At 40.8% G+C, this 25,941-nt stretch overlaps 2 protein-coding genes and 1 pseudogene across 3 annotated transcripts; 2 read left to right on the top strand and 1 right to left on the bottom strand.

The window, feature by feature from the left end:
* Nucleotides 1-38: 38 nt before the first annotated feature.
* Nucleotides 39-6,255, bottom strand: LOC139934846 (alpha-(1,3)-fucosyltransferase 7-like). The gene is made up of 3 exons (XM_071929253.1): nucleotides 6,165-6,255; nucleotides 4,818-4,887; nucleotides 39-1,418 (listed from the first exon to the last, which is right to left on the bottom strand). Exons 2-3 carry the CDS (start codon nucleotides 4,827-4,829, stop codon nucleotides 39-41), a joined length of 1,392 nt encoding a protein of 463 aa, XP_071785354.1. The 5' UTR covers nucleotides 4,830-4,887; nucleotides 6,165-6,255.
* A 1,350-nt stretch (nucleotides 6,256-7,605) lies between these two features.
* LOC139934809 (histamine N-methyltransferase-like) lies at nucleotides 7,606-12,551 on the top strand. 2 transcript variants are annotated; one of them, XM_071929211.1, is made up of 4 exons: nucleotides 7,606-7,869; nucleotides 8,239-8,674; nucleotides 9,654-9,974; nucleotides 11,107-12,551. In XM_071929211.1, exons 2-4 carry the CDS (start codon nucleotides 8,470-8,472, stop codon nucleotides 11,463-11,465), a joined length of 885 nt encoding a protein of 294 aa, XP_071785312.1. In that variant the 5' UTR covers nucleotides 7,606-7,869; nucleotides 8,239-8,469; the 3' UTR covers nucleotides 11,466-12,551. The 2 variants fall into 2 exon arrangements, with proteins under 2 accessions (XP_071785312.1, XP_071785311.1); XM_071929210.1 differs by having other exon boundaries at nucleotides 7,606-8,674.
* Nucleotides 12,552-15,473: 2,922 nt separating this feature from the next.
* LOC139935158 (histamine N-methyltransferase-like) lies at nucleotides 15,474-19,678 on the top strand (annotated as a pseudogene).
* Nucleotides 19,679-25,941: the final 6,263 nt, after the last annotated feature.

The raw sequence follows: 25,941 nt of genomic DNA, 5'->3' as shown, positions 1-25,941 counted from the left end.
TACACACTATAAATCAATAAATTTTTATAAATATTATTTTACCAAGGGTCCCATTTCCGTACGCCGTAAGTTGAGACCGATCGACCTTTATTTGGAACCCTACACGCTCTTGCAAATTTGCTTTGTCCGACCGGCACTCTCTTCAACTCCCCCCGTTTAACTTTATCTATCGTCGGTATAAGATTGCAGAAGATGGTAGGTTCATGTGACTCGTGCATCGGTTTAGGAAGTCCAATGCTACCCTTATACTGCCACGCTAAATATTGGGCATACAGCTCGGGTTTGGAGTCCAACAGTTTCAGGTAATCCGCTAGTTCTTTCACGTTCTTGTAATCACCGACGTATATGAATGAGTTTGGAGGTGTGAGATCCTCGTAGACTTTTCTGTTGGGACCGTAGACGATTGGAACCACTCCTTGCATCAGCGGTTTCTGCCATAGTTTCTCCGTGATGTAGTCACCGCATTCCGCATTCTCCAGAGACAGGTAGAACTTATACTGTCGCAGTAAGTCCACCGTGCATTTCGTCGACCAGCTCGGTGTGCATTTCAACGATCCGCACGCTCCATAAGTATCCACGGGAACCAATTTCTTCAATTCGCTCACAAAGGCACTCCTTGGCCAGAAGGTGTTAACACAATTACTGGCCATCCACGCAACCAATTTCCTCTTTCCTTTAACCCATTCCTGGGGTGATTTCGTCTGGTTTGTCATGGGGACCCCTGGCCGGTAGAATCCGTACGGAGTGACGATCTCAGAGCCCCGGTGGTATGTCCACGTGGCGTGGACAGGTAGACGGTTGATCTTTAAACCTTCGCCGTTGTTTGAACGCGGGGACTCCCACGAGTGATATATCCACGTCTGGTTGGGATGTGCCGGCTCTGGAAGGGGTTTTGGAATAAGGAGTTTCATGAAATGAAAGACAACTGCATCCATTCCTTCAAACTTGTTCTTTTCATCAGCGAGAGTGAGCTCAATAGTGCACTGATTGTCGCAGGGTATGGTGGTTCGTACAACTACTCCGCCTGTAGATCGTTTAACAACGTTTTTAAGCACTGGTTTGTGTACAGAAAGTTTTCCATTTTTGTCGTACACTTGGACCCTGTAATGGCAGCGGCCCTCTGTGGACGAGTTTGGAGGCGTCTTCTTGACAGTCGCTTGATCAATGGTCAACAACTTGGTCGAGGCAACCCTTAATTGCTGCGGAATTTGTTTATCTACATCGTTCGCAATTAATGGTTCACTCTCGTTATTTGACCGCTGGTGGCGCTCTATTGCAAGATGGTTGATGTCGTTTGTGATGGCCCGAATTTTCGTCATGTTTACAATGTTCTTACGTTTGTGAACGCTTGAAACCATCAATAAGAAACATCCTTGAAGAATCAGACCGACGATTACCACGCACATGAAGATTTCTTTCTAAAGAGAAAAAATCAAGAACAATGACGGGAGTCAATTGGAGTCTACACTTTCTCGGCCATAGACCTTTTCGCAAATACTGGGGCGCGCTCGTAAAGCTTGGAATTCGGTGCATTCCATAGATATAGAATTATAATAACTGTTCTATTATATATCTATGGTGCATTCTAGCAAATATTATTACATGAAATGCTTTACTTTTTGAGAAAACGTTAAAACGATTATAAAATTCTCGGTATCGAGAATCACTGATTTATTTTAAACACATGTCATGACACGGCGAAACGTGCGGAATCAAGGGTGGGTTTTCCTATTGATTTCTCCTGACTCCGTTGACCGATTGAGCCTACATTTTCACAGGTTTGTTATTTGATACAGAAGTTGTGATACACGAAGTGTGGACTTTGGGCAATACTGTTTACCGAAAGGGTCCAATGGCTTTAAGTTTGCACCACCTTATAGGGATATGGAGGTAGAACACCATAGCATTTACCTCATTATTACTGTGCAAAGGCCCTCAAAAAATATTGACTCTATATTACAGATTTGAGAGCCAATAAATCCCATATCAAATTGAGCAAAGGATAAAAGTTTATGAGTCAATCTGTAATTTCCTCGCTACTGTAAAAAGTTTGCTTTAATTATGTTGATATTAGCATTTTGCACTGTTTGTCAGTTGATTTAGTGAGGTGCTTGAGTGAGGTGCGCCATAAGCTTTAATGTCAATGCCGAAATGTCATGTAGAGGGAGTCCATTTTCTTTATTTTCTAAATATTTCCTTGTAAAATACTTGTAAAAAGTGTCTTAAATTTGAAGCCCTGCCTTAATTCCTCTTATCTTTAATATAATGGTTATTGCTACTCTGGTTTTCATTATCTTGTGTGAAACTGGAAAGGTATTTTAGATCAACTTTCTACGTGGTACGTGCATGATATACACTAGCGGGATGCCGCGCTTCGCGCGGCACCCCGCTAGATGATGAAAATCCTTTACACAAATATTACGAAATATAATGTGGGTGAGGGTGCTATACGCCTCTCTGAATGGGTGCGTTCGTTTAGCTTCCCTGGGTCGACCCCGTCTTGTGGCATTTTTTCACTACCAACACTTTCCACACACACTTAATATACATTCATAATGCTTGCATTTCCTTTTTGTTGAGTGAAATTAAAAAACCCCGCCGTTCACGCATAAAGCTTGCACGCACTGTGGCGGCCATATTGGATTTGGGATTTTGAGGCATTATGGGACAATTTTGAGCTTGGCATACAGCAAATTCGAGCTCAGCACCCCTCAATACCTCTTAAAAACTTGTGTGCCATAAATTAACACAATTTGCCTTCAGGGTTGATTTTTTTTTAAAGTTTACCCAGTCTATCTTGGGCCCTTTACTTATTCATCACGATTTATGGAGTGTCACGTCCCACGATACAAAGCGTTGTTACATCACTAAATAAACGAGTTTTCGGAACATGCTGTGTGCCAAAAATCTAATCTATTTACTGTTTTTTTTTACCACCGCTGTTTTGGGGGATTTTTTCGGGGGGGGGGCGGTAAGAGCGTAGGCCTCTTTTTAGTTTATTCTCATGTGAAATTGTCCTGTAAACTTTCTGGTCAATAGGCTGCGCGTTACGGGAGCACTAAACGTGAACGTGAACGTCAATAAGTGTATTGTTTATTGTCACTTTGGGCTTTTTGCATCCCGCGAAATTGTAACGACACAATTTCTGACCGTTCATGTTCACGCTGCTCAAGGAACAAACCTCATCCCATATCTCTGGAACCCTATATCGTACAAACTAAATAAAAACGGTAAATTCGTCCTCACTCCTTAATTTTCTCTGACGTATTGCACTTTCAGAAAGCATTTCAAGTTAATTTTAGGGTTTGTTTTGTCCAGTTTGGGTCAATTTTGTAATAGACAAACTCCTAAAAATGTACCCCATTCAGCCGCATCGGAGGGAACCAATGATGGGGTAAACTCTGAAACTGCAACACTAACCTCCATGAACAAACCGTATTCTAAAACGGTATTCATGTACTCATTTGAGTTTACTGGCAAAAAAAATCAGAATGTATAAACTCTCTTCTTGTAAATAATTTGTTTTATAAAAATAGTGTCCATAGTTTAAAAACAGCAAGATACGTGTTGCATCAATAGTGCAATTTCTGTATGGAGATTTTTTGTAAGTCCGAGGTCGCCACCCACTTTCAACCTAAAGTGGTCCCACGGCGACCTCCTTCACCAATCAACAGGTGGCCTGTCTCAAAACCAGACAACACACCACTCACAATACACTGACCAGAATGGAAGGAGGTTGGGCTTGATTTCACATGCTTACTTTATTTGTGTAAGCCCCCGCCCCCCCCCCCAAAAAAAAAATAGACACATTTCAGGCTCCTTCCAACCTATAGCCATACTCAATATGTCCAAATTATAAAGCTTCCGTTTGATCTCATCCGCCTTGTCCATAATTCTCATGCCGTTTGGAAGTAACTGCTTTTTTATAAATATTTTCCATTTAAATTTAATCTTTTCAACAAATGAGTCACCTGTCAGAAGGATTTCTAGGAAGTCTGGTAACAACATCGACCAGTGGTTGACACATGGTCGCCTGCGAAACATCAATCTGTGAGTTACTTCATTCATTCAATGCAAATTCGTGAGATTTGTTTGGGTTTTGTCCTGGCACCCAGCCTCTTCGACCCTGCGCGGCAATGAATGAACCAATCCGGAGAACCATGCTTAGTACAACACGAAAGTAACCCGACCAAAAAGGGCGGATCGAATGGCAGGTGGGCGGGCAAGGGGCAATGAGTAAACCAATCCGGAGAACCATCTGCGAAACACTGTCCAATGAGTCACCTGTCAGAAAGATTTCTAGGAAGTCTGGTAACAACATCGACCAGTGGTTGACACACTGTCGCCGCCCAAACTACCTCCAATCAGATGACTCGTAAGTGGGAGTTTGGATCAGGGTTTTGTAGACTTGCAACCCGACGTCTGAAAAGACACAAACGTGTTGAATTCCACACACACAACCGTGTTGATTTCCGCAAGGATGCCATGCCACTGGACATTCTAATTTCAATCCAAGATGGCGCGGGTTACGCTTTTAATAGTATAGATTGTCTATAGGTGCTAGTTTGTACTAGGAAGCAACTTGTGGAGGCGTGTTGACTGGCATTTCTGACAACCGAGCACCAAATGATGCCGGACTGGTCACAAACGTTTCGTGCTTGAAATATAGTAAGATATTGCTTATTGACTCTTGAAATAAAACCATTGACTATGGACTTAAAAAAACCAAAAAAAACAAACACCAAATTATAAATTTCGTATGGAAAAAAATATACAATTTCGAGTAAAGTGTTTTATCAAAATAATACTTCACTTACCGCTCCCGCCATTTTGAGCTCACATGCCACCGGCTGACCCTTGGAGGCTTACTTCCTAAAAATTCCGACTCTGAAATGAATATAACATTGTGTTTTCATATTAAAAAAAAAAACGGACACCGTTGTGTAATGTTGTCAAAGACCGGTATTCTCAATTGGTGTATTGCAGCCTTATGCATAAACTAACCAAATATGTGAAAATTTCAACCCAATTGGTCATCGAAATTGCAAGAGAATAAAAATGAAGAACACACAAATTTTCCACAAAAATGTGTGTGCTTTGCAGATAGTAGATACAATCATTGTATCATTATGCATCATGCCTGAAGTCTTCTAAAATTAGAGTGAAAATTACCTCTTTCTCAAAAACTACGCTATTCAGAAAGAGCCGTTTCTCAATTTTTTGTTTATACCAACAGCTCTCCATTGATTAAATTTTCACAACATTTCTAAGTACATGTATGAGTTTGTTCGACATGCACATGTATAAACCATGGAGGTAGAAATAATTCTACCTCCATGGTATAACCTTAAAGGCAGAACTATTGGTAATTACTAAAAATAATTATTAGCATTTTAAACCTTACTTGGTAACGAGTAATAGGGAGAGGTTAATGGTATAAAATGTGAGAAACAGCTCCCTCTGAAGTGACGTAGTTTTCGAGAATGAAGTAATTTTCCACGAATTTGATTTCAAGACCTCAAGTTTAGAGTTTGAGGTCTCTAAATCAAGCATCAGTGAAAGCACACAACTTCGTGTGACAAGATTGTTTTTTCTTTCATTATTATCTCGCAACTTCGACGACCGATTGAGCTCAAATTTTCTGTTTTTTGTTTGTTTATATGTTGAGATACATCAAGTGAGAAGACTGGTCTTTGACAATTACCAATAGTGTCTTTAAACAATAAGTTTTTTGTGTGTGTTTGAATCCTATAAACCATGTGAGTTGTCAAAATGTATACAACATAATTGGGATAACTTTACGTATGGCCCCACTACTATATCACAATTTGTTTTTTACAAAGAGGGATATCTCATTGAGGTAAATTAGATACTAAAAATTTGTTTACGTGTCGAATGGAAAAGTGCTGGCGCCAAACGGAAACTTTTCCAGTATAGAAGTGGTCCGACTGAATAGCGCCATGTTCTGTTCTGCGACAGCCAAGACAGCCACTGATGAACATCTAACACGTATGACTGGTCATGGATTTCACTAGATAGTTTCCTTCCAATAAAATAGTTACTTAAATACTTGCCTAATTTAAAATGCAACCAATAATCAAACAAATTGTACGAATGTACTGTTCAACTCTCTGATATTAAAGAAAAACACATACTTAATTTACCTGGTGTAAAGTTGATGTGTTGAAGTGAAAACACAGCTTCGAAGTCTCTCGAGAAAGATCCAAGGTTGCTCGCTGAAATTTCAGTGTAGTATACCGTATGCACAATGTCTCCAGCCAGTACACGGAATTCCCATCTTGGCATAACACCTCCCAGAGATCCGCGTAAACACCGGTGAATGAGCTCTCAAAGATATACGCCCAACAAAGACTCATATAATCGCTTAATATTGTTGATTCTGAACAAAGGCTGAGGAGCATGGATGAATAAGGAAACCCCTCCATTGAGCCAAGTCACCCACCGTTGGTTTAGCCCTTTGTAAAGATCATTCTTGGCTTGGACATCTTCTTTTAAAGGCAGTGGACACTATTGGTAATTAGTCAACAAAAAAATAGCAGCATAAAACCTTTCTTGGTGACGAGTAATGGGGAGAGGTTGATGGTATAAAACCTTGTGAGAAACGGCTCCCTCTGAAGTGCCATAGTTTTCGAGAAAGAAGTAATTTTCCATGAATTTGATTTCGAGACCTCAGATTTAGAACTTGAGGTCTCGAAATCAACCATCTAAACGCACACAACTTTGTATGACAAGGGTGTTTTTGCTTACATTATTATCTCGCAACTTCGATGACCGATTGAACTCAAATTTTCACAGGTTTGTAATTATTGATGCATATGTTGAGATACAGCAAGTGAGAAGACTGGTCTTTGACAATTACCAAAAGTGTCCACTGTCTTTAAGGTCGCATTTCAAAATTGCAAAAGCCCACATAGTCTATATAGTCAATCTAAAAGTTGTAAAAGCTTCTGTGTGGGTGTGAGACGTTATATTTTGAACCAACAACCTTTTAAACAAACGCCAGGAAAAAGTTGTTGCGATTACAATTGTTGATAAACTAGTTTGCTTGACAGAATTGTTTCTTGTCATGTGTAATGTATGTAAATTATGGTGATTAAAAGTACGGATAACATGTTGTACCTTAATTAAACTGTTAACTTGCTTCCGATTAAATTCTGTATTTAAAGGGAATGACTGATTTTAGAAATGTAAAAGTATTACATTTTTCAATTTTTTTTAGCTTTCGGATAGGCTGTAATCGAAAATGTTTTGAGGCGTTACACTTTTGACCTAGGCCGTCATTTGCACCAGTAACCCAGGCCCTGTCCCAGACCCTAAACCCAGCCTGCCCCTCGGCCGTGCTTTCGGGACCCCGTCCTCCGTGTAGATTCATGGGGACGTATGGAGCGTTGCGAAATCGGCTGTGTCACCGCCTAGGGGCGATACGAGCACACGGCGGGAACATGCAGTCACTCGTGTGAAGAAAAGAAAGTCTATAATCGATTTCTGGTCCCTTCCATTGTACGATCTGCCCAAACACCTGATGTGTTAACATTGAGCCTTAGAATTTGCAGAGTGTATAATAATATAGGATAAACTGTCAGGGTGTATCATAAAGGTGTGATAGTTAGTAATAAATACGGGTCCACGTCTGTCGGTTGGCCCGTTTGCCCTCCCAATGTTGTCAACAAGCAGCTTCTACAATAAGTGGGAATCCGCCCTCATAGTTCGTCGAGGAGATTTTAGGTTTTCCAGGTGTAGCAGGTGAAAGGGTCATCAGCTAAATGTTTCTGTCTGGGGAACGGCATGCAGAAAAACACGAACACTCACGAAGTGCTGAGCTTTCATTAAAGGCAGTGGACACTATTGGTAATTACTCCAAATAATTATTGCCGTAAAACCTTACTTGGTAACGAGTAATGGGGAGAGGTTGATAGAATAAAACATTGAGAGAAACGGCTCCCTCTGGATTGACGTAGTTTTTGAGAAAGAAGTTATTTTCCACGAATTTGATTTCGAGACCTCAAGTTTAGAACTTGAGGTCTCGAAATCAAGCATCTGAAAGCACACAACTTCGTGTGACAAGGGTGTTTTTTTCTTTCATTGTTATCTCGCAACTCCGACGACCGGTCAAGCTCAAATTTTCACAGGTTTGTTATTTTATGCATATGTTGAGATACACCAAGGGAGAAGACTGGTCTTTGACAATTACCAATAGTGTACACTGTCTTTTTAAAGCTTCTTCAAAGTTTTGATCAGCCTTCACCGTTCCTGCACGAATGAATGCTGGTGTGGCCCTCCACTGTGTAACGTTCGTCGCTGTAGTAACTATCCGTATAGGCTGCAGTGATAGTAATACAAGCGTCGCTGCGGTACTGTGAGTTTTCTATAGCACAGTGCGAGTTTACCGGAGCTCGGGGTCGCTCAACTGTCAAGGCCTGAAAAACACGATCCGATTTTTGGTTAGCAATGGCGGAATTAAAGTTACGGAGTTTGTTCCACGACCCGGAACATTACGTGAAGGCGTTTCAAGTCTACGCTTCTCTTTCGGCTAAGTTCAGAGTACTGGCCAACTGGGGATATAACAATTTCCCTAAGGAGGTTGTTGAGCAACTTCCCTTCAAGCTGAAGGGGAATGAGGAACTCCGTGTGTTGGGTGTAGGAAGTGGATCAGGTAGGAATTAAATAAACAATTAAAAACCCACGATGAACACGTTCAGCTTTGGACACGTTTGGTAATTATTCAACATAATTATTAGCATAAAACCTTACTTGGTAACGAGTAATAGGGAGAGGTTGATAGTATAAAACATTGTGAGAAATGGCTCCCTCTGAAGTAACGTAGTTTTTTAGAATGAGGTAATTTCTCACTCAAATGATAAACAAACATGAGCTGAAGCCTTATTTTTTGTATGCGTCTGGAAGGACACAAAGTGATGCAATCTGGTGTTTTTCTGGCGTTATTCTCTTGCAAATTCGATGACCGATTGAACCCATGCCCATAGGGTTGTTATTATTTGTATGCATGCATTCGGTTTGAACCTGACCTTCAATGCGATTTAACGCAGTGTTTGAACCGTATACACTTTGAACAGTCAATTGCGTTTGTGCGGTCATAAATAACCCACTGTTTCGGTAAATCTCATGGGCAGTGGAATTTCTTTTTCTGTACTACGAAATTGGCACTGTCGCAAGTGGGGAAATTTTCATTCGGATTGGACGTATAGCTGTAGGTCCCGTGTGTTGTTATACAAACTACCATCGCATATACCTTATTGCGAAGAGAAAGGATTTTTCTTTGCTGTGTGTGACCTGCAGGGCCCAATTTCATAGAGCTGCTTAAGCACAAATTTTTGCTTAAGCAAAAAAATCCTTGCTTAGTAAAATCACATTACCGGCCAAGACTCCACTCAGTTGTTATGCTAAGTAAACAACAGCTAAATACACGTTACAAGCAATGTCAATGGCATGAAATTTTGGCCAGTAACATGTGTAAAACAAGCGAGCTATTTTCGTGCTTATAAGCACATTTTTTGCTTAAGCAGCTCTATGAAATTGGCCCCTGGCAGTGATCTCCAATTATCGTGAAGGCTGCATTAGAAAAGAAGAACTAAGTAACTTTACTTTCGTTCAATCTGATTCTCCTATTAAAGGTGAGATGGACAGCAAGATGTTATCTATGCTTTTGCAGAAATACCCTCGCATCACCAACCGTGTAGTTGAGCCTGCAGTGGATCAGATAGTCCAGTACAAGGCATTGGTTCAATCCAAGGGACACGAACTACAGGGAGTTAATTTTGACTGGCGACAGCAAACCCTGGATCAATACAGGGAGGCTGACAGGGATGGAGCCAAATTTCATTTCATCAACGCTGTTCACTCCATGTACTATGCTGAGGACGTAGACAGTTCATTGATGTATCTGTACGACCTTCTAGAACCTGGTGGCAAATTGCTTATTATTACCATTTCAGGTAGGCAATAAATGTACCTTGCCCAAAATATGCTAATAAAATTCACGCATGCGTATACAAACGCGATAGAGAAATACACTAAACAGATGCACAATCATTCCAGGTAGGTCTTCAGCAAAACATCGACCAATTCTGGTATTGAAACTTAAAGGCAGTGGACACTATTGGTAATTACTTAAAAAAAGTATTAGCATAAAACCTTTCTTGGTGACAAGTAATGGGGAGAGGTTGGTGGTATAAAACATTGTGAGAAACAGCTCCCTCTGAAGTGCCATAGTTTTGGAGAAAGAAGTATTATTCCACGAATTTGATTTCGAGACCTCAAGTTTAGAACTTGAGGTCTCGAAATCAACCATCTAAACGCACACAACTTCGTGTGACAAGGGTGTTTTCTTCTTTCATTATTATCTCGCAACTTTGATGACCGATTGAGCTCAAATTTTCACAGGTTTGTTATTTTATGCATATGTTGAGATTCACCAACTGTGAAGGCTATAGTCTTTGACAATTACCAGTAGTGTCCACTGCCTTAAACCCGGTTCATTCTTCCTGCGAATAATCATATGAATACGATACAAATTTTGACGTCATAAATTCGCAACGTATATTGTTTTTAATTTTTTTGATATATATATATTTGATTGATTATGAAGTTTGCCTAGAGCGTCACAGAAAGCTGCTTTATTACATCATTCTCTTTTGGGACAAAACAAGTCAGACAGTTGCAGCTATTTAAAGGGACTGGTACAACACGAATCCCAAACGTCCCCGGGTTAACGATCAACGTAAACGGTTTAACGATAATGATGTAGAGAACTTTCCTTCAAGTACAGGGGTGACCTGCTGATGTGCGGTAGTTTTTGAGAAATGAGTAAAAAAAATTCACGAAAATTATTAAGAGCACGCGACTCTCCTGAAACGTTGTTCTGTGATTTTTCACCCTTAAAAAAGAAGAAAATTGACGGCTAATGAAGCTAAAATCTATACAGGTAAATTATAAAACAGAAATTTTTATTCAGTGAGTTGCGAATTGCGATTCATGTCAAGGCAAAGAAATTGATCTTCAAAAGGCGCAAAATCCCTTTTACGGATGTGCTATTTTCATTGACTGCCTTTTGTTAATCCCCACCAGACGATAGCGGCTTCTGGCGGCTGTGGAACCATTTCCCCGGATACCAGGATCACCTCATGCACTTCATCAGCTCAGCCGATGTTCGTAGCTCATTAGATCGCCGTAACATCTCCTACACCCAGAGTCACCAGAAGTCCAGGGTGGAAATCACCAAGTGTCTTGATGAGACATCAGAAGACGGGAATCTCTTGGTGGATTTCCTTATCCATATTGTGAAGTTTAAGGAGACGGCTTCGGATGCCCAGTATAAGGAAGTGATGGAGTACATGCTAAGCGGTGAGTGCTCGGAAAAGGACGGGGATGAAGTCCTCTTCATTAACGACTGGGATGCCGTGATGATCGAGAAGAGAGTAACTTGAGGTCGTTCTAAAAATGTCACATACAATAACACTCGGGCCTGGAATAACACGCACGGCACGGAAGCCATGGTCTTTAATGGTTGCCCCTGGTCAAAAGTTTTCCATTGACTTTGAGAGTTTCCTATGGAAGTGTCCTTTGTAACATAAAGATGTATGGCCTTGTCCTTTTATAGGTGAAATTCTGGGACTGAACACTACGTTGATAACCCTAAATTAATTGGTATTTAACAGGGTTTGAGTACTTTTTGTACGGACAAAACACACATTAAACTTATACACATGCCCACATTAAGCTTATACACGGTTTGAAGATAACGACGATAGGGAGCTTCCCTTACAGGCACTGGACACTATTGGTAATTACTCAAAATAATCGTTAGCATAAAAACTTACTTGGTTACAAGCAATGTAGAGCTGCTGATGGAGAGCTGTAATGGAGAGCTGTTGATAGTATAAAACGTTGTGAGAAACGGCTCCCTCTGAAGTGACCTTGTTTGTTTTAGTTTTTTTTAAAGAAGAAGTCATTCCTCAGCTGCGCTCTCATATTCAAGCATCTGAAAGCACACGACATGTGCGACTTGCAACTTCGACGACCAATTGATCGAGTCCAATTTATTATTTTATGCATTTGTTGAGATACATTCAGTGAGAAGACTAATCATCGACAATTACTAAAGGTGTCCAGCCGTCGGTTTCACAACGAGTTAGGACTTGTCTTATCTCGAGTTAGGACGAGTTACTCGTCCTAACTTAGGATTAATCTTAAGGTCTGCATGCTACAGTGCAGGGTTGGGACTCGTCCTAAGTCATAAGATTAATCCTAAGTTAGGAAGAGTTTTGTGAAATCGACGGCAATGCCTTTAAAATATTACTTGCTAAAGTCGGTTTTAGGTGATGTAGTTTTTGAGAAATGTGTTATAAACAGTGTCACAAATTTTGTTTCGTTTCCGTTGAATATTTTGTGACATTGCAAAATTAGTTATAAAGGCTTTATGCCTGTGTTCAGGGCAAGATGGTTCTCCGGCGCGATGCCGTCGACATTTCCTACATCGTCCACATTTATTTTCATTGTGTGACTCCTTCATGCACAACATGTGGTTTGTTAATAAAACCTCTGGATTCATAATTATTGATTGGTCAACTTGTTTTCTTTATTTCGTCCATCCCCGTACCTCCCCTGGTAATACCATATGGTTATATAAACAGTTGACAAGAATAACACAAATTAAAATAATAACAGTAATACATTTTATTCATAATCTATGGGTTTGACAGATCAACAACTGACAATAACTTAAAGAGATACTAGATGAAATCATCATCGAATTGTATGTATTTTTCACTGGTGACCACAGTACCGTTCATGTTCTATCAACTTGGTACGGGGACAGCGTTCTGTTATGATATTTACGTAAATATTCACGTGAATAATATTCACGATTTGTGCCAAATTCGCAAATATTGCATAAATGTTGACGTCAATATTTGCGATTTAGGGCAAAATCCATTAAAGGAACACGTTGCCTTGGATCGGTCGAGTTGGTCTTTGAAAAGCGTTTGTAACCGTTTGTTATAAAATGCATATGGGTAGAAAGATGTTGTAAAAGTAGAATACAATGATCCACACAAACATGCCTCAAAATTGCGTGGTTTTCCTTTTACCTCGTCGACTAACACGTCGGCCAATTATGGGGGTCAAAATTTTGACTCCCATAAATGGCCGACCATGTTAGTTCGCACAGAAGAAGGAAAACCACGCAATTTCGAGGCAAACTTGTGTGGATCATTGTATTCTACTTTTAAAACATCTTTCCAACCATATGCATTTTATAAAAAACGGTTACAAACGCTTTTGTTTTGACCAACTCGTCCGATCCAAGGCAACGTGTTCCTTTAATATTGACGTCAATATTTAGGTAAATATTTTATGTTCAATGTCCCTTCAGGGCCACCTTATATAGGAGGGGTATTTTACACAGACGATGGAACGATGGACACTACAGTTCAACCTGTACCTCACAAGAGAATTCTTTAGAAAAGGGAATATTTAGGACAACTAAATTTATAACAGACCCCGCTTATCAGATCTGTTGCATGTGTGCAAGCTGACCGAAGAATTTCCCTGTGGGGTCCATTATTCCATTGCGTAAAAGTAAACAATGCCTTCTTTGTAAACTGTATTGAAGGGAAGGTCTGATTTTGTAAAATAGTTCAATATCGTATACTCTCATAGACCTTTTCGCAAATACCATTGCGCTAGCGCAAACTGTCGAATGAGGTGCATGCTGGTCTAGGTAGTACCCAAATTTGATAGCTAGCTAGACCAGCATGCACCTCATTCCACGTATTTTGTGCGCGTACCGAGTATTTGCGATGAGGTCTAAGGGTGCGTTCATTTAGCTTCCCCAGGTCGACCCCGGTGTGTGGCGGTTTTTTTTTCCAGGACGACCGTGTGCAGATAATAACCCACATTAGTCCTAGACAAAAACCCCGCCACACACCGGGGTCGGCCCAGGAAGCTAAACGAACGCACCCTTGGACCTTATCGCATACTCGTTACGTGCACAAAAGACGTGGAATGAGGTGCATGCTGGTCTAGCTAGCTAGTAAATTTGGTTAACTTGTTTTTCCATACGAATGTTTAAGGCATGTTGTTCATTATTTTGGCACTCTTGAACATAATATGCCAAGATGTCTGGCACGCCAACAGATTGATGGTTGGCGAAAATTTACCCCCCCCCCCAAAAAAAAAAAAAAAAAAAAAAAATCAAAACAAAAATCATTCAAACACATTCAAATCGGGTCTTGCTCAGTTAACCATTAAATCTCTCCCGAAAAAAAAATAAAGAAGGAAAAAAAAAACCTGATGGGGCCAGTCCCAGGTAAAGTCTACTGGAAACATAAAAACAAACAAATAAGGTTCGCTTGATTTAAAAGGGAAGGTACGAAACAGTTGCCTTTAAAATTACAGTTTATCTGTTTATTCGTATTTCTTTAGTCGTATTATACTTAATATTTGAATCCCCGTTTAGTGAAATTGATTGCCTCTTTACGAAATTGAAAATGATAAAATCAGCAAATTCTCTAGTCGAACCAGCTTTGCTAAATTGAATGATGATTGTGTGTCATAAAAAAAGAAAGAGTGTGCTAGGAATTTGAATGCCTCAAAACGAAATTGAATGACCGAATTCTGAATTTGAAACGCAGTAAAAACCGGAGAGGCAAATTGAAAGTAGCTTTAATTCGAACGCCTGAAAATTAAATTGGCTGCTCATTTTCAGAAATTGACCGAGAAAACCTATACTAAAGAAAACAACTTGAATTTGAAGCCTGTATAACAAACAAATTTGCAGTTGATCTGAAATATCGGAAATTAAAATCAGTGACTACGGTACGTGTGGGTTTATGGATTTGGGGAGGGAAGTATACGTGTCAGCATTTTATGCAGTTCGTCGTCCAACGTGTAATGATCATGCAATAAATATACCAGGGCCCAATTTCATGGCTCTGCTTACCGTAAGCACATAATAGGCGCTCACGGAAGCAGGGAATTCCATGCTTACGAAGCGTATTTAACGGGTTAGCAGCGAAGTTTGGCTTTTGCGCGTGCGTACCCCACGTTACTAGGCATTCTACGCTTACGGCTAGCGCAGAAATTCGGCGCTTGCACGTAAGCGGGGAATCGTGATCGTAAGCGCAGAATTCGGCGGTAAGCAGAGCCATAAAATTGGGCCCATGGTGAATTCAAAGTGGACTGCTTGCACAAGTATGTTTGAACAATGTGGGTCGTGTGAGAGGGGCTATATTGTTATTGACTTTTATTGATTGGTTTATTTCACAAATAAAAACTTCACAGCCTTAAGGAGGCTATAGCATTGGTCAAGGAGTCAATAGTAAGCGTCGCTTGTTGGACTGTGGGTTTGCTATCGCACTGTGGGATTTTACCGGACTTCGGGGGGTCGCTCAATATTTTGCCAAGGCCTCAAAGACCTGATCCGGTTTTTAGTAATGGCGGAATTGAAGTTACGGAGTTTGTTCCACGACCGGGAACATTATGTGAAGGCGTTTCAAGTCTTTGCTACTCTTTCGGCTAAGTACAAAGTACTGGCCAACTGGGGAGATAACCATTTCTCCAACGAGGTTGTAAAGCAACTTCCCTTCAAGCTGAAGGAGAATGAGGAACTCCGTGTGTTGGGTATAGGAAGTGGATCAGGTAGGAATGATGTTCAGTTTGGGACACGTTTGGTAATTATTCACAGGATGGTTAGCACAAAAACTTACTTGGTATCGAGCAAGTGAGAGCCGTTGATAGCATAAAACTATGGGTACGTTCGTTTAGCTTCACTTGGTCGAACCCGGTGTGTGGCGGTTTTTTCTTCCAGGACGAACGTGGGTAATTATCTGCACACGTTTGTCCTGGAAAACGAAAACGCCACACACCTGGGTCGAACCGGGGAAGCTAGTCGAACGCACCCATTGTGAGAAACGGCTGCCTCTGGAGAGACTTAGGGTGCGTTCGTTTAGCTCCCCTGGGTCGACCCCGGTGTGTGGCGTATTTTTTTCCAGGACAAACGTGTGCAGATAATTACCCTAGTTCGTCCTGGAAAAAAAAAAACGCCACACACCGGGGTTGACCCAGGGAAGCTAAACGAACGCACCCTTAGTTTTCGAAAAAAGAGGTCGTTTCTCACACAATACATCGGGGCCCAGTTTCATGGCTCTGCTTACGGCAAGCACAGAATCGGCGCTTACGGAAACAGGGAATTCTGTGCTAACGGCAAGCGTATTTCACGGGTTAGCGGCGAGTTTTGGCTTCTGCGCGTGCGTACTCCACGTTACTAGACATTCTACGCTCACAAGGCTAGCGCAGAAATTCGGCGCTTGCACGTAATAGGGGGACCATGATCGTAAGCGCAGAATTCGGCGGTAAGCAGAGCCATAAAATTGGGCCCAGCTGAAGCCTGTAATATGCATCTGACTATTAAGCACAGAAAGTGGGTGTTTTTTTCTTTCATTAATCTCTTGCTCGATGACAAACTCTCAGCACAATAAATGTTCACAGTTTTTTTTATTGTATGCATGTATGCATGTATATTTACTGGTCTTTGACAAACCAATGTGTCAAGTGCATTTAAAAAGCGGCAAAATTAATCTTTCAGTTTCAACTTGACCTTCCATGCGAATAACACCATTGAACCTAATTATGCACTTATACAGTCTGGGGTACGTTGTTGCGGTCGTAGATCGCAGTGCTTTTTAATGGGAATTTTTTTCAAAATTGCGGCCAGTGATTATGGCCAGTTGAATAAAAACAGTTATTGTTATAACTGCAAAAACGCACCCCTGAAGTTCTGCGTCATTGCTTGTACATATACATGTATGTTTAATAATGAAATAATCGAATCTGTCAGACTGATGCATAGTGGGCCAGATTATATTTTAACATATTTTTGATGAAATCTATATTTCAACATATTTATGATGTAAAGTTGGTTGTATGGGGTTTCGGATACTTAAATTCGATGGTTTTAAATGTCTATGACGTTATCATAGTCCTAAGTCGTGATTGGTCGGCAGTAGGTTTGTTATAACTACTAATTTGCATATAAGGAGTGAATATAACCTTTTTCAATTTCCTGTTGGTCTAACCTATAGGCATATAAGTGTGTTTTCATATGGTGGTGGTCTTTCTTAGATGCCGTGTGCTTTCAGATGCTTTATTTCGAGACCTCAAAATCTAATTATGAGGTCTCGAATCAACTTAAAATATTTTAGTGGAAAACTCTTTTTATTTCTCGAAAACTACGTTCCCTTCAGAGGGAGCCGTTTCTCACAATGTTTCATACTATTATAAGCCCTGCCGTCGATTTCACAAAACTCTTCCTAACTTAAGACTAATCTTAGGACTTAGGATGAGTCCCAACCCTGCACTGATGTTGCATGCAGACCTTAAAGGCAGTGGACACTATTGGTAATTGTCAAAGACTAGCCTTCACAGTTGGTGTATCTCAACATAAGCATTAAATATAAACCTGTGAAAATTTGAGCTCAATCGGTCATCGAACTTACGAGATAATAATGAAAGAAAAAAACACCCTTGTCACACGAAGTTGTGTTCGTTTAGATGGTTGATTTCGAGACCTCAAGTTCTAAATCTGAGGTCTCGAAATCAAATTCGTGGAAAATTACGTCTCTAAAACTATGGCACTTCAGAGGGAGCCGTTTCTCACAGTGTTTTATACCATCAACCTCTCCCCACTACTCGTCACCAAGTAAGGTTTTATGCCAATAATTATTTTGAGTAATTACCAAGTGTCCACTGCCTTTAAGATGAATCCAAGTTGGGACGGGTAACTCGTCCTAACTCGAGATAAGACGAGTCCTAACTCTTAGTGAAATCGACCCCCTGAATCCAGCTGTTGTTACCAGTATTTATGTATTTACTTATTGTTCTCTTAAACACAGCCTCCATCCGACCTTAACCCTGGTAAACCCAATTATACCAAAGTAGTTTATTAAGCTTCCAGTCCAAATCCTTGTGGGATACACCCATGTCCATAAATCAACCTGTGGTATGCTCCGTCCTTCGGATGGGACGTAAAGCTGTAGATCCTGGGTGTTGTCATACAAACTAGCAACGCACGTAAAATACCTTTATCGCAAAGAGAAGACACTTAACCATTGCTTCGTCCTTCGGATGGGACGTTTGTAGGTCCCGTGTGTTTTCATACAAACTATCAACGCATGTAAAATACCTTATCGCAAAGAGAAGGGATTCACCCCCAGTGTGTGTGTGGCCTAGCAGTTATCTTCAATCATCAAGGGTGCACTAGAAAGGAATTAATAACTGTTACTTTCACATTCATTCAATCTGTTTCTATCAAAAAAAGGTGAGGTGGAGAGCAGGATGTTATCTATGCTTTTGTCGAAATACCCTCGCATTACCAACCGTGTAGTTGAGCCTGCATCGGATCAGATAGTCCAGTACAAGGCATTGGTTCAATCCAAGGGACACGAACTACAGGGAGTTAACTTTGACTGGCGGCAGCAAACCATGGAGCAATACAGAGAGGCTGCAAGGGATGGCGCCAAATTTCATTTCATCAATGCTGTACACTCCCTGTACTTTGTTGAGTTAGACAGTTCATTGATGTATCTGTACGACCTTCTAGAACCTGGTGGCAAATTGCTTATTATTACCATTTCAGGTAGGCCTTAAACTGATTTAATTCACGCATGCGTACAGATCGTATTGGTTGGCAAACGCGATAGAGAAATGCACTAAGCAGATGCACAATCGCGTCTGCGTCAGTCACACAGCCATTAGCTGCCATATAGAATATATCTATGGCAGCTGCATACATAAGCTACAACAGAGGGCGGTTTGAATGTAAACATGGGTCACATCGTCTATAAGAAGCCACTGTTATGTTTATTAGAAGTCCTTGGGCCTCTCGATTGAAAAGTTAATTTGTTCTCTGAGTCATGGTACTTGATACTCGACTTAAAACTTATTTGGACCTCGATTTTAAGTACTCTTTGTCAAAAACCACTTCCGCTTTTCTGAACAACCAAGATGAGGAAGTAAAATTGAAGTGGAAATATTTATGTTGGGGGTGGGCGGGGATTGGGCGGGGGTATTCTGGCGATATAGGCGATGGGACTAAAAATAAAAGGACTCTCACAGGGATTGGGACTTGAATCAAGTCTAGGATTAATCCTATCTCGAGTTAGGAAGGGTAACTCGTCCTAACTTAGGATGAGTTAAAAGCGTATTAACGTCTAATGGACACGAAACTTAACTCGTCCTAAGATCAATCCTAAGTGAGGAAGAGTTTTAAAGAAGTCGACGGCAGTGCCTTTAATGTAGATTTTTGTTTCCTGCCTTAATCCCCACCAGACGACAGCGGTTCCTGGCGGCTATGGAACCGTTTCCCCGGATACCAGGATCACCTCACGCAGTTCATCACGGGAATCTCTTGGTGGATTTCCTTATCCATATTGTGAAGTTTAAGGAGACGGCTTCGGATGCCCAGTATAAGGAAGTGATGGAGTACATGCTAAGCGGTGAGTGCTCGGAAAAGGACGGGGATGAAGTCCTCTTCATAAACGACTGGGATGCCGTGATGATCGAGAAGAGAGTAACTTGAGGTTGTCTAAAAATGTCACATACATTAAAGGCACACGTTGCCTTGGATCGGACGAGTTGGTCTATAAAAAGCGTTTGTAACCTTTTTTTATAAAATGCATATGGTTGGAAAGATGTTTTAAAAGTAGCATACAATGATCCACACAGGTTTGCCTGGAAATTGCATGGTTTTCCTTTTACTGTACGGTCGGCCATTTATGGGAGTCAAAAATTTGACTTTCGTAAATGGCCGACCGTGTTAGTCGACGAGGTAAAAGGAGACCCGTGCAATTTCGAGGCATGTTTGTGTGGATCATTGTATTATACTTTTACAACATCTTTTAGTCAGGCAGCTTATGACCATATTTGAGATGGATGTGGACGTTCCGGACAAAAGCACCAAATTTTGTCCACGTGTTCCTTAATACCTAAGCTTTGCATTTTTGATAGGAACCACCTCACCAAGACGTATTATGGCGGCCATCTTGGATTTCCAAGATGGCCGCCATTTAAAAACCTGTTTTTGCCAGTATCGCACCTCCTGAGTCACCTAGGATCACAATTATGGTGTCTAGATATACATTTCCATGGTCAAGGAATACATCTTCACCACTTAGCAAAGCAACAGTGCTTTATTTCCTTTGTATGGCGGCCATCTTGGATTTTTAAGATGGTAACCATATGAAAAACCCATATTTGCCGGTATCTCGCCTCCAAAGTCACATCGAATCACAAATAGTGTGTCCAAATATATATTTCCATGGTCAATGGATCCAACTGTACCACTCAGAAGAGCAGCAGTGCCTTCTTTCTTTTATATAGCGGTCATCTTGGGTTTTCAAGATGGCCGCCATATGAAGAAAACACATATTTTATCAATATCTCACCTTCTAAATCACTTATAATCACAATTATGGTGACCAAATATACATTTTCATGGTCAAGGAATCTAACTGTACCACTCAGAAGAGCAGCAGTGCCTTCTTTGTTTTGGATGGTGGCCATCTTGGGTTTTCAAGATTAACGTCATGTGAAGAAAACCCATATTTTTTATCAATATCACACCTAAATCACTTATAATCACAATTACAATTATGGTGACCAAATAATATACATTTTCATGGTCAAGGAATCCAACTGTACCATTTAGAAGAGCAGTGCTTTCTTTCTTTTATGTAGTGGCCATCTTGGGTTTTCAAGATGGCCGTCATAAGAAGACAAAAACGTATTTGCCAATATATCACCTTTAAGCCACTTAGAGTCACAATAATGGCTTCTTAATATATATTGTTATGGTCAAGGAGTGCAACTGTACCACTTGGCAAAGCAGGCCATCGATCACTTTCAATATTGCTGCCAAGTATAAACCCATTCAATATCTCACCTCCTTCGTTCGTTGATCTGGATCACAAATTTGATATTTGACAACTTGGGTCATACCCCACCTAGTACAACTGCAAAAGGTTAAATTTCATAGCACACTGGTCCAGACGTGGCAGGTGATTTGATGGCATTGTCTTGGCCAGATAATAGTAGATCTGGGCCAGGTATGATGTTAGATCTGAGCTAGGTCTGGCAACACAAGGTGAGATGTTGTTAGATCTGAGCCAGGTCTGGTTACACCAGGTGAGCATCTAGTGCGCATTCTTGATTGGCTGTCGAGAGTCCATGTCTCGGCTCCTTACAGAAGTACAGACTCAACTGTGGCAACTGTTGATGTCACCGTGGAGACCTCACTCGCCTCATGCCATGAAGTGCCTTCCATGCCAAGACTCTCCTTACTCTTAAACTACTTATTGTACAGTATGATACGGCTAGTGACCTTAAACATGTAAATGAAACAAAAGAGGGGTTGAGCCAGAAGAGAGGCAATGGAGATCCCCAGATTATAAGTTATTACGAGTTGCCTAAAAGATTGGAGTGACAGCAGAGTGAAAAAACCCACACATTCCAGTGACTGAGGATGGACTCTCGTTCGAAATATTGGCTGGAGTTCTGCAAGGCGACACGCTGGCTCCATTTCATTGCACTTGACTACGCCCTGAGACGAGCCCTCAAAGAACACGAGGATCTAGGCTTCACCATCACCCAAGAAAGTTTAGAAGAATCGACCCAGTGATCCTCTCCGACCTAGACTTCGCAGATGATATAGTCCTACTGTCTGACAACATCATAGAGGCGCAAGAGCTACTCAGCAGAGTTTAGTCGAAGTGTGAGAAGGTTGGTCTCCATCTCAATGCCAAGAAGACGGAGTATATGGTATACAACATTGGGGATCATGCTCCGCTAAAAGACCTTAGGAGGTTCATCACTAAAGGAGGTGGACGACTTCAAGTACCTCGGCTCCACGATGCAGAGAACAGAGAAAGACATCAAAGTCCATAAGGCGCTTGCATGGAAAGTCCTCCATGCCATGAAGAAGATCTGGACATCTCAGCTCCCAAATGGTTTAAAGCTGAGATTCTTTCATGCGGTAATAGAAACCATCCTGCTGTACGTGTGTGAGTCTTGGACTCTCAACAAGGCGATGACCAAATCTATCAGTGGTTGCTACACCAGGATGCTACACCAGGATGCTACAGATGGCACAGAATGTCTCCTGGAGGGATCACATCACCAACCTTGAGCTGGTCACTGTCTACGGCACCGAGAGCTACCAGCCAATAAAGTCATCATGTGGGAGCCCACTCACGGCAGGTGCGGCCCTAGAAGACCCACCAAGACTATGCTAAAGACCCTGTTTGAAGACGCAGAAGTAATCAACAAGGAGGAGCTAATCAGCTGTATGCAGGATAGAGTTGTGTGGCGTGTCAGACATAGAGCCTGACTCAAACATGCTGCAACGCGACAACTTGGGTCGACTGAGTGAGTGAGTGAGTGAGTCTCGATGATGACAGCCAATTATTGGTTCCTAGGGGACTTTTTTACCTGGTGCTTTCAAGGCCTTCATTAAAACTTAAAACTCCCAGATAGCCACCATAAAAAAGAAAACATTGCTGCTGTTCTATTTGTATGCATTAGCCATGCAAATGTATGTATTTGACGTGACTTATAAGTTACATGTAGATCTTGAAAACCCAAGATAGCCACTATATATAACAAAGAAGGTACTGCTGCTCTTCTGAGTGGTACAATTAGATTCATTGACCATGATAATGTATATGTGGTCACCATAATTGTGGTTATAGGTGATTTAGAAGGTGAGATATTGATAAAATATGTGTTTTCTTCGTATGGCGGCCATCTTGAAAACCCAAGATGGCCGCTATATAAAAGAAAGAAGGCACTGCTGCTCTTCTGAGTGGTACAGTTGGATCCATTGACCATGGAAATATATATTTGGACACACTATTTGTGATTCCATGTGACTTTGTAGGCGAGATACCGGCAAATATGGGTTTTTCATATGGTTACCATCTTAAAAATCCAAGATGGCCGCCATACAAAGGAAATAAAGCACTGTTGCTTTTCTAAGTGGTGAAGATGTATTCCTTGACCATGGAAATGTATATCTAGACACCATAATTGTGATCCTAGGTGACTCAGGAGGTGAGATACTGGCAAAAACAGGTTTTTAAATGGCGGCCATCTTGGAAATCCAAGATGGCCGCCATAATACGTCTTGGTGAGGTGGTTCCTATCAAAAATGCAAAGCTTAGGTAATAAGGACCACGTGGACAAAATTTGGTGCTTTTGTCCGGAATGTCCACATCCATTCGCTAAGCTGCCTGACTATTTCTACCCATATGCATTTTATAAAAAACTGTTACAAACGCTTTTCAAAGACCAACTCGACCGATCCAAGGCAACGTGTTCCTTTAACACTCGGGCCTGGAATAACACGCACGACACGGAGGCTATGACCTTGTAATGGTTGCCCCTGGTCAAAAGTTTCCCATTGACTTTGAGATTTTCCCATTGACTTTGAGATTGTCCTATGTTCAGGGCAAGATGGTTCTCCGGCGTGATGCCGTCAACATGAAAATGGCCTTGTCCTTTTAAATGTGAAATTCTCCGAATGAACACTACGTTGATAACCCTTAAATTAATTAAGGGAATCAATGTTTGGTGAAGAGGTTTTCAACTAGTGGTTCAAACCCAACGAGCCTGGTTCTTGATAGTTCCGAGACGAAAGAGAGGTAAATTATCAAGAACCAGGCCTCGGCGGGTTTAAACCATTAGTTGAAAAACGATTCAACACACTTTAATTCCCGTTCATAAACACCTTTTCGGTCAAAAAACATCAACACTTTTTGGTCAACAAGTAACATTAATGCATAAATTATAATTGTTCAATGATTTCTTTCAACACAACAACACTCCAGCTATGAAATGGTCAGGCCCTCGGGTAAACATCTCATTAGGATGATGTGGGCGCGTCGCGCATATCGCGTGATGTGGCACAACTGTCCCGGCCGTTGCTCTCGACCAGATAATATGAAGCACAGGTGCAAGCTCGCGTGTCACGCCCATGTATCAACACTTGTTACTGGTCATAAACAAAGGCTCATACACACCCACGTGACGTGCTCTCCACCAATATGAATAACGAAGCTGTCTGAGGTATTTAAGAATGGGTACTTTTTGTAGCACACAAAACACAATGCCCACATTAAACTTATATACACGGTTTGAAGATAACAACGATATAACTAGAACAGCGAAGCTGCCATGGCGAGCAGCTGATCACCAGATAGAACCAATGACTAATAGAAAAACCAATCATTTGATGAACTGAAGGTCAAAGGGGTGGGGATGTTGACAAGTACGAAGTTATGACATTTAAGGTTTTCATTGATTTAGCTCATTCAACTGGAACCAGTGATCTTTGAGTTTTATCTTTGTATATTATTTGATTAAAACTTTGCACTCTTCAGTGAGGCACTCGTTGAGTTTTATCCTTTCATATGCACCTTTGTATATGCATCTTTATATGCATCATGTAAAAAGTAATATTTGATTTAGGTTTCAAGTGAGTACATCATGAAATTAATATTAAGGAGTTATGCCTATTCGTTTGTTTTCATTGTTTAAGCTCATTCAACTGAAACCAGTGATTAATTCTTTAATTTTTATCTCTTCATATTAGTATACATGTAAGAAGCAACATTTGACTTAAGTTTCAAGTCAGAACATCATTGCAATCAGGAGTTATGACCATTTAAGGTTGTCATTGTTTCAGCTCATTCAACTGGAACCAGTGATGCACAAAGGGAGGTTTATCTTTTCTAATGAATAATAAAAAGCAATAGTTTGAAGTCAGTTCATCATTGAAATAAGGAGTTAAGTCTATTTAATGTTTCATTGTTTTAGATCTTTCAACTGAAACCAGTGATTAGGTCTTTGAGTTTTATCTTTTCATATGAATCTACTTGTTAGAAGCAATGTTTGACTTAAGTTTCAAGTCAGTACATCATTGCAATCAGGAGTTATGATCATTTATGTTCTTCATTGTTTCAGCTCATTCAACTGGAAGCACTGACAGAGAGTTTGATTTTTGTTGGAGTTTGTTTCTTTTAAATCCAGATGTCAATGTTTGAGCCTGAAAACAAAACTTTAACATTTTTGTTATTCCAAAAACCTTTAACATTTTTTGTTATTCCAAAAAACTTTAACATTTTTTTATTCCAAAAACTTCAACATTATTTGAAAAAAACCCTGAAAATTACTGAAATGACTGGCAATTGTATACAATCTCACTTTGGCTTGTATATATACCCAAAACAACTCAACTCAAAGACTTAAACTTAAACCAAAAAACTTTAACATTTTCAAAAACTTTAACGCGGACGGCCGGACGGACGGACGGACGGACAGACGGACGGACGGACGGACAGACGGACGCCGGACGGAAATTGGTATTACATAAGCTCGCACTACTTTGCAGCTCGCCAAAAATAGCTAAATGACTAGTAAAAATTACAAGCTACATGTAATTGGTTCGCAGGTCAGTCACTACAAAACTTGAGGGCTAACCCCCTGAGACGCATACCCTTAAACTACATGAGCAGGCTGGATGGCCACAATACGTCACACAATACACCAGGGGTAGATTTTACAAAGTTAAGACTAGTGACTAGTCCCTAGTGTAGTGAGATGTTAAACACTTAAGGCTATAGTCCTTAGTTAGGACGAGTAACTCTTCCCAACTCGAGATAAGACTACTTGGCTTTAAACTCTCTTTGGAATCCACCCCTGGCCTTATTCTTTGTTTAGCACGTCAACATCTCCTGATATACCAAGATCTTATCGCTCCTGGGGAGACAGATCTTTCCGCACTGCTTCCCCCAATCTATGGAGCAGCCTTCATCACAACATTCACTAAATGTCAACCCTCCACTCCTCCAA

This window comes from Asterias amurensis, chromosome 3 (genome assembly GCF_032118995.1).
Source record: "Asterias amurensis chromosome 3, ASM3211899v1".
NCBI classification, from domain to species: domain Eukaryota; kingdom Metazoa; phylum Echinodermata; class Asteroidea; order Forcipulatida; family Asteriidae; genus Asterias; species Asterias amurensis.
This window is presented reverse-complemented; position numbering and strand designations above follow the sequence as displayed.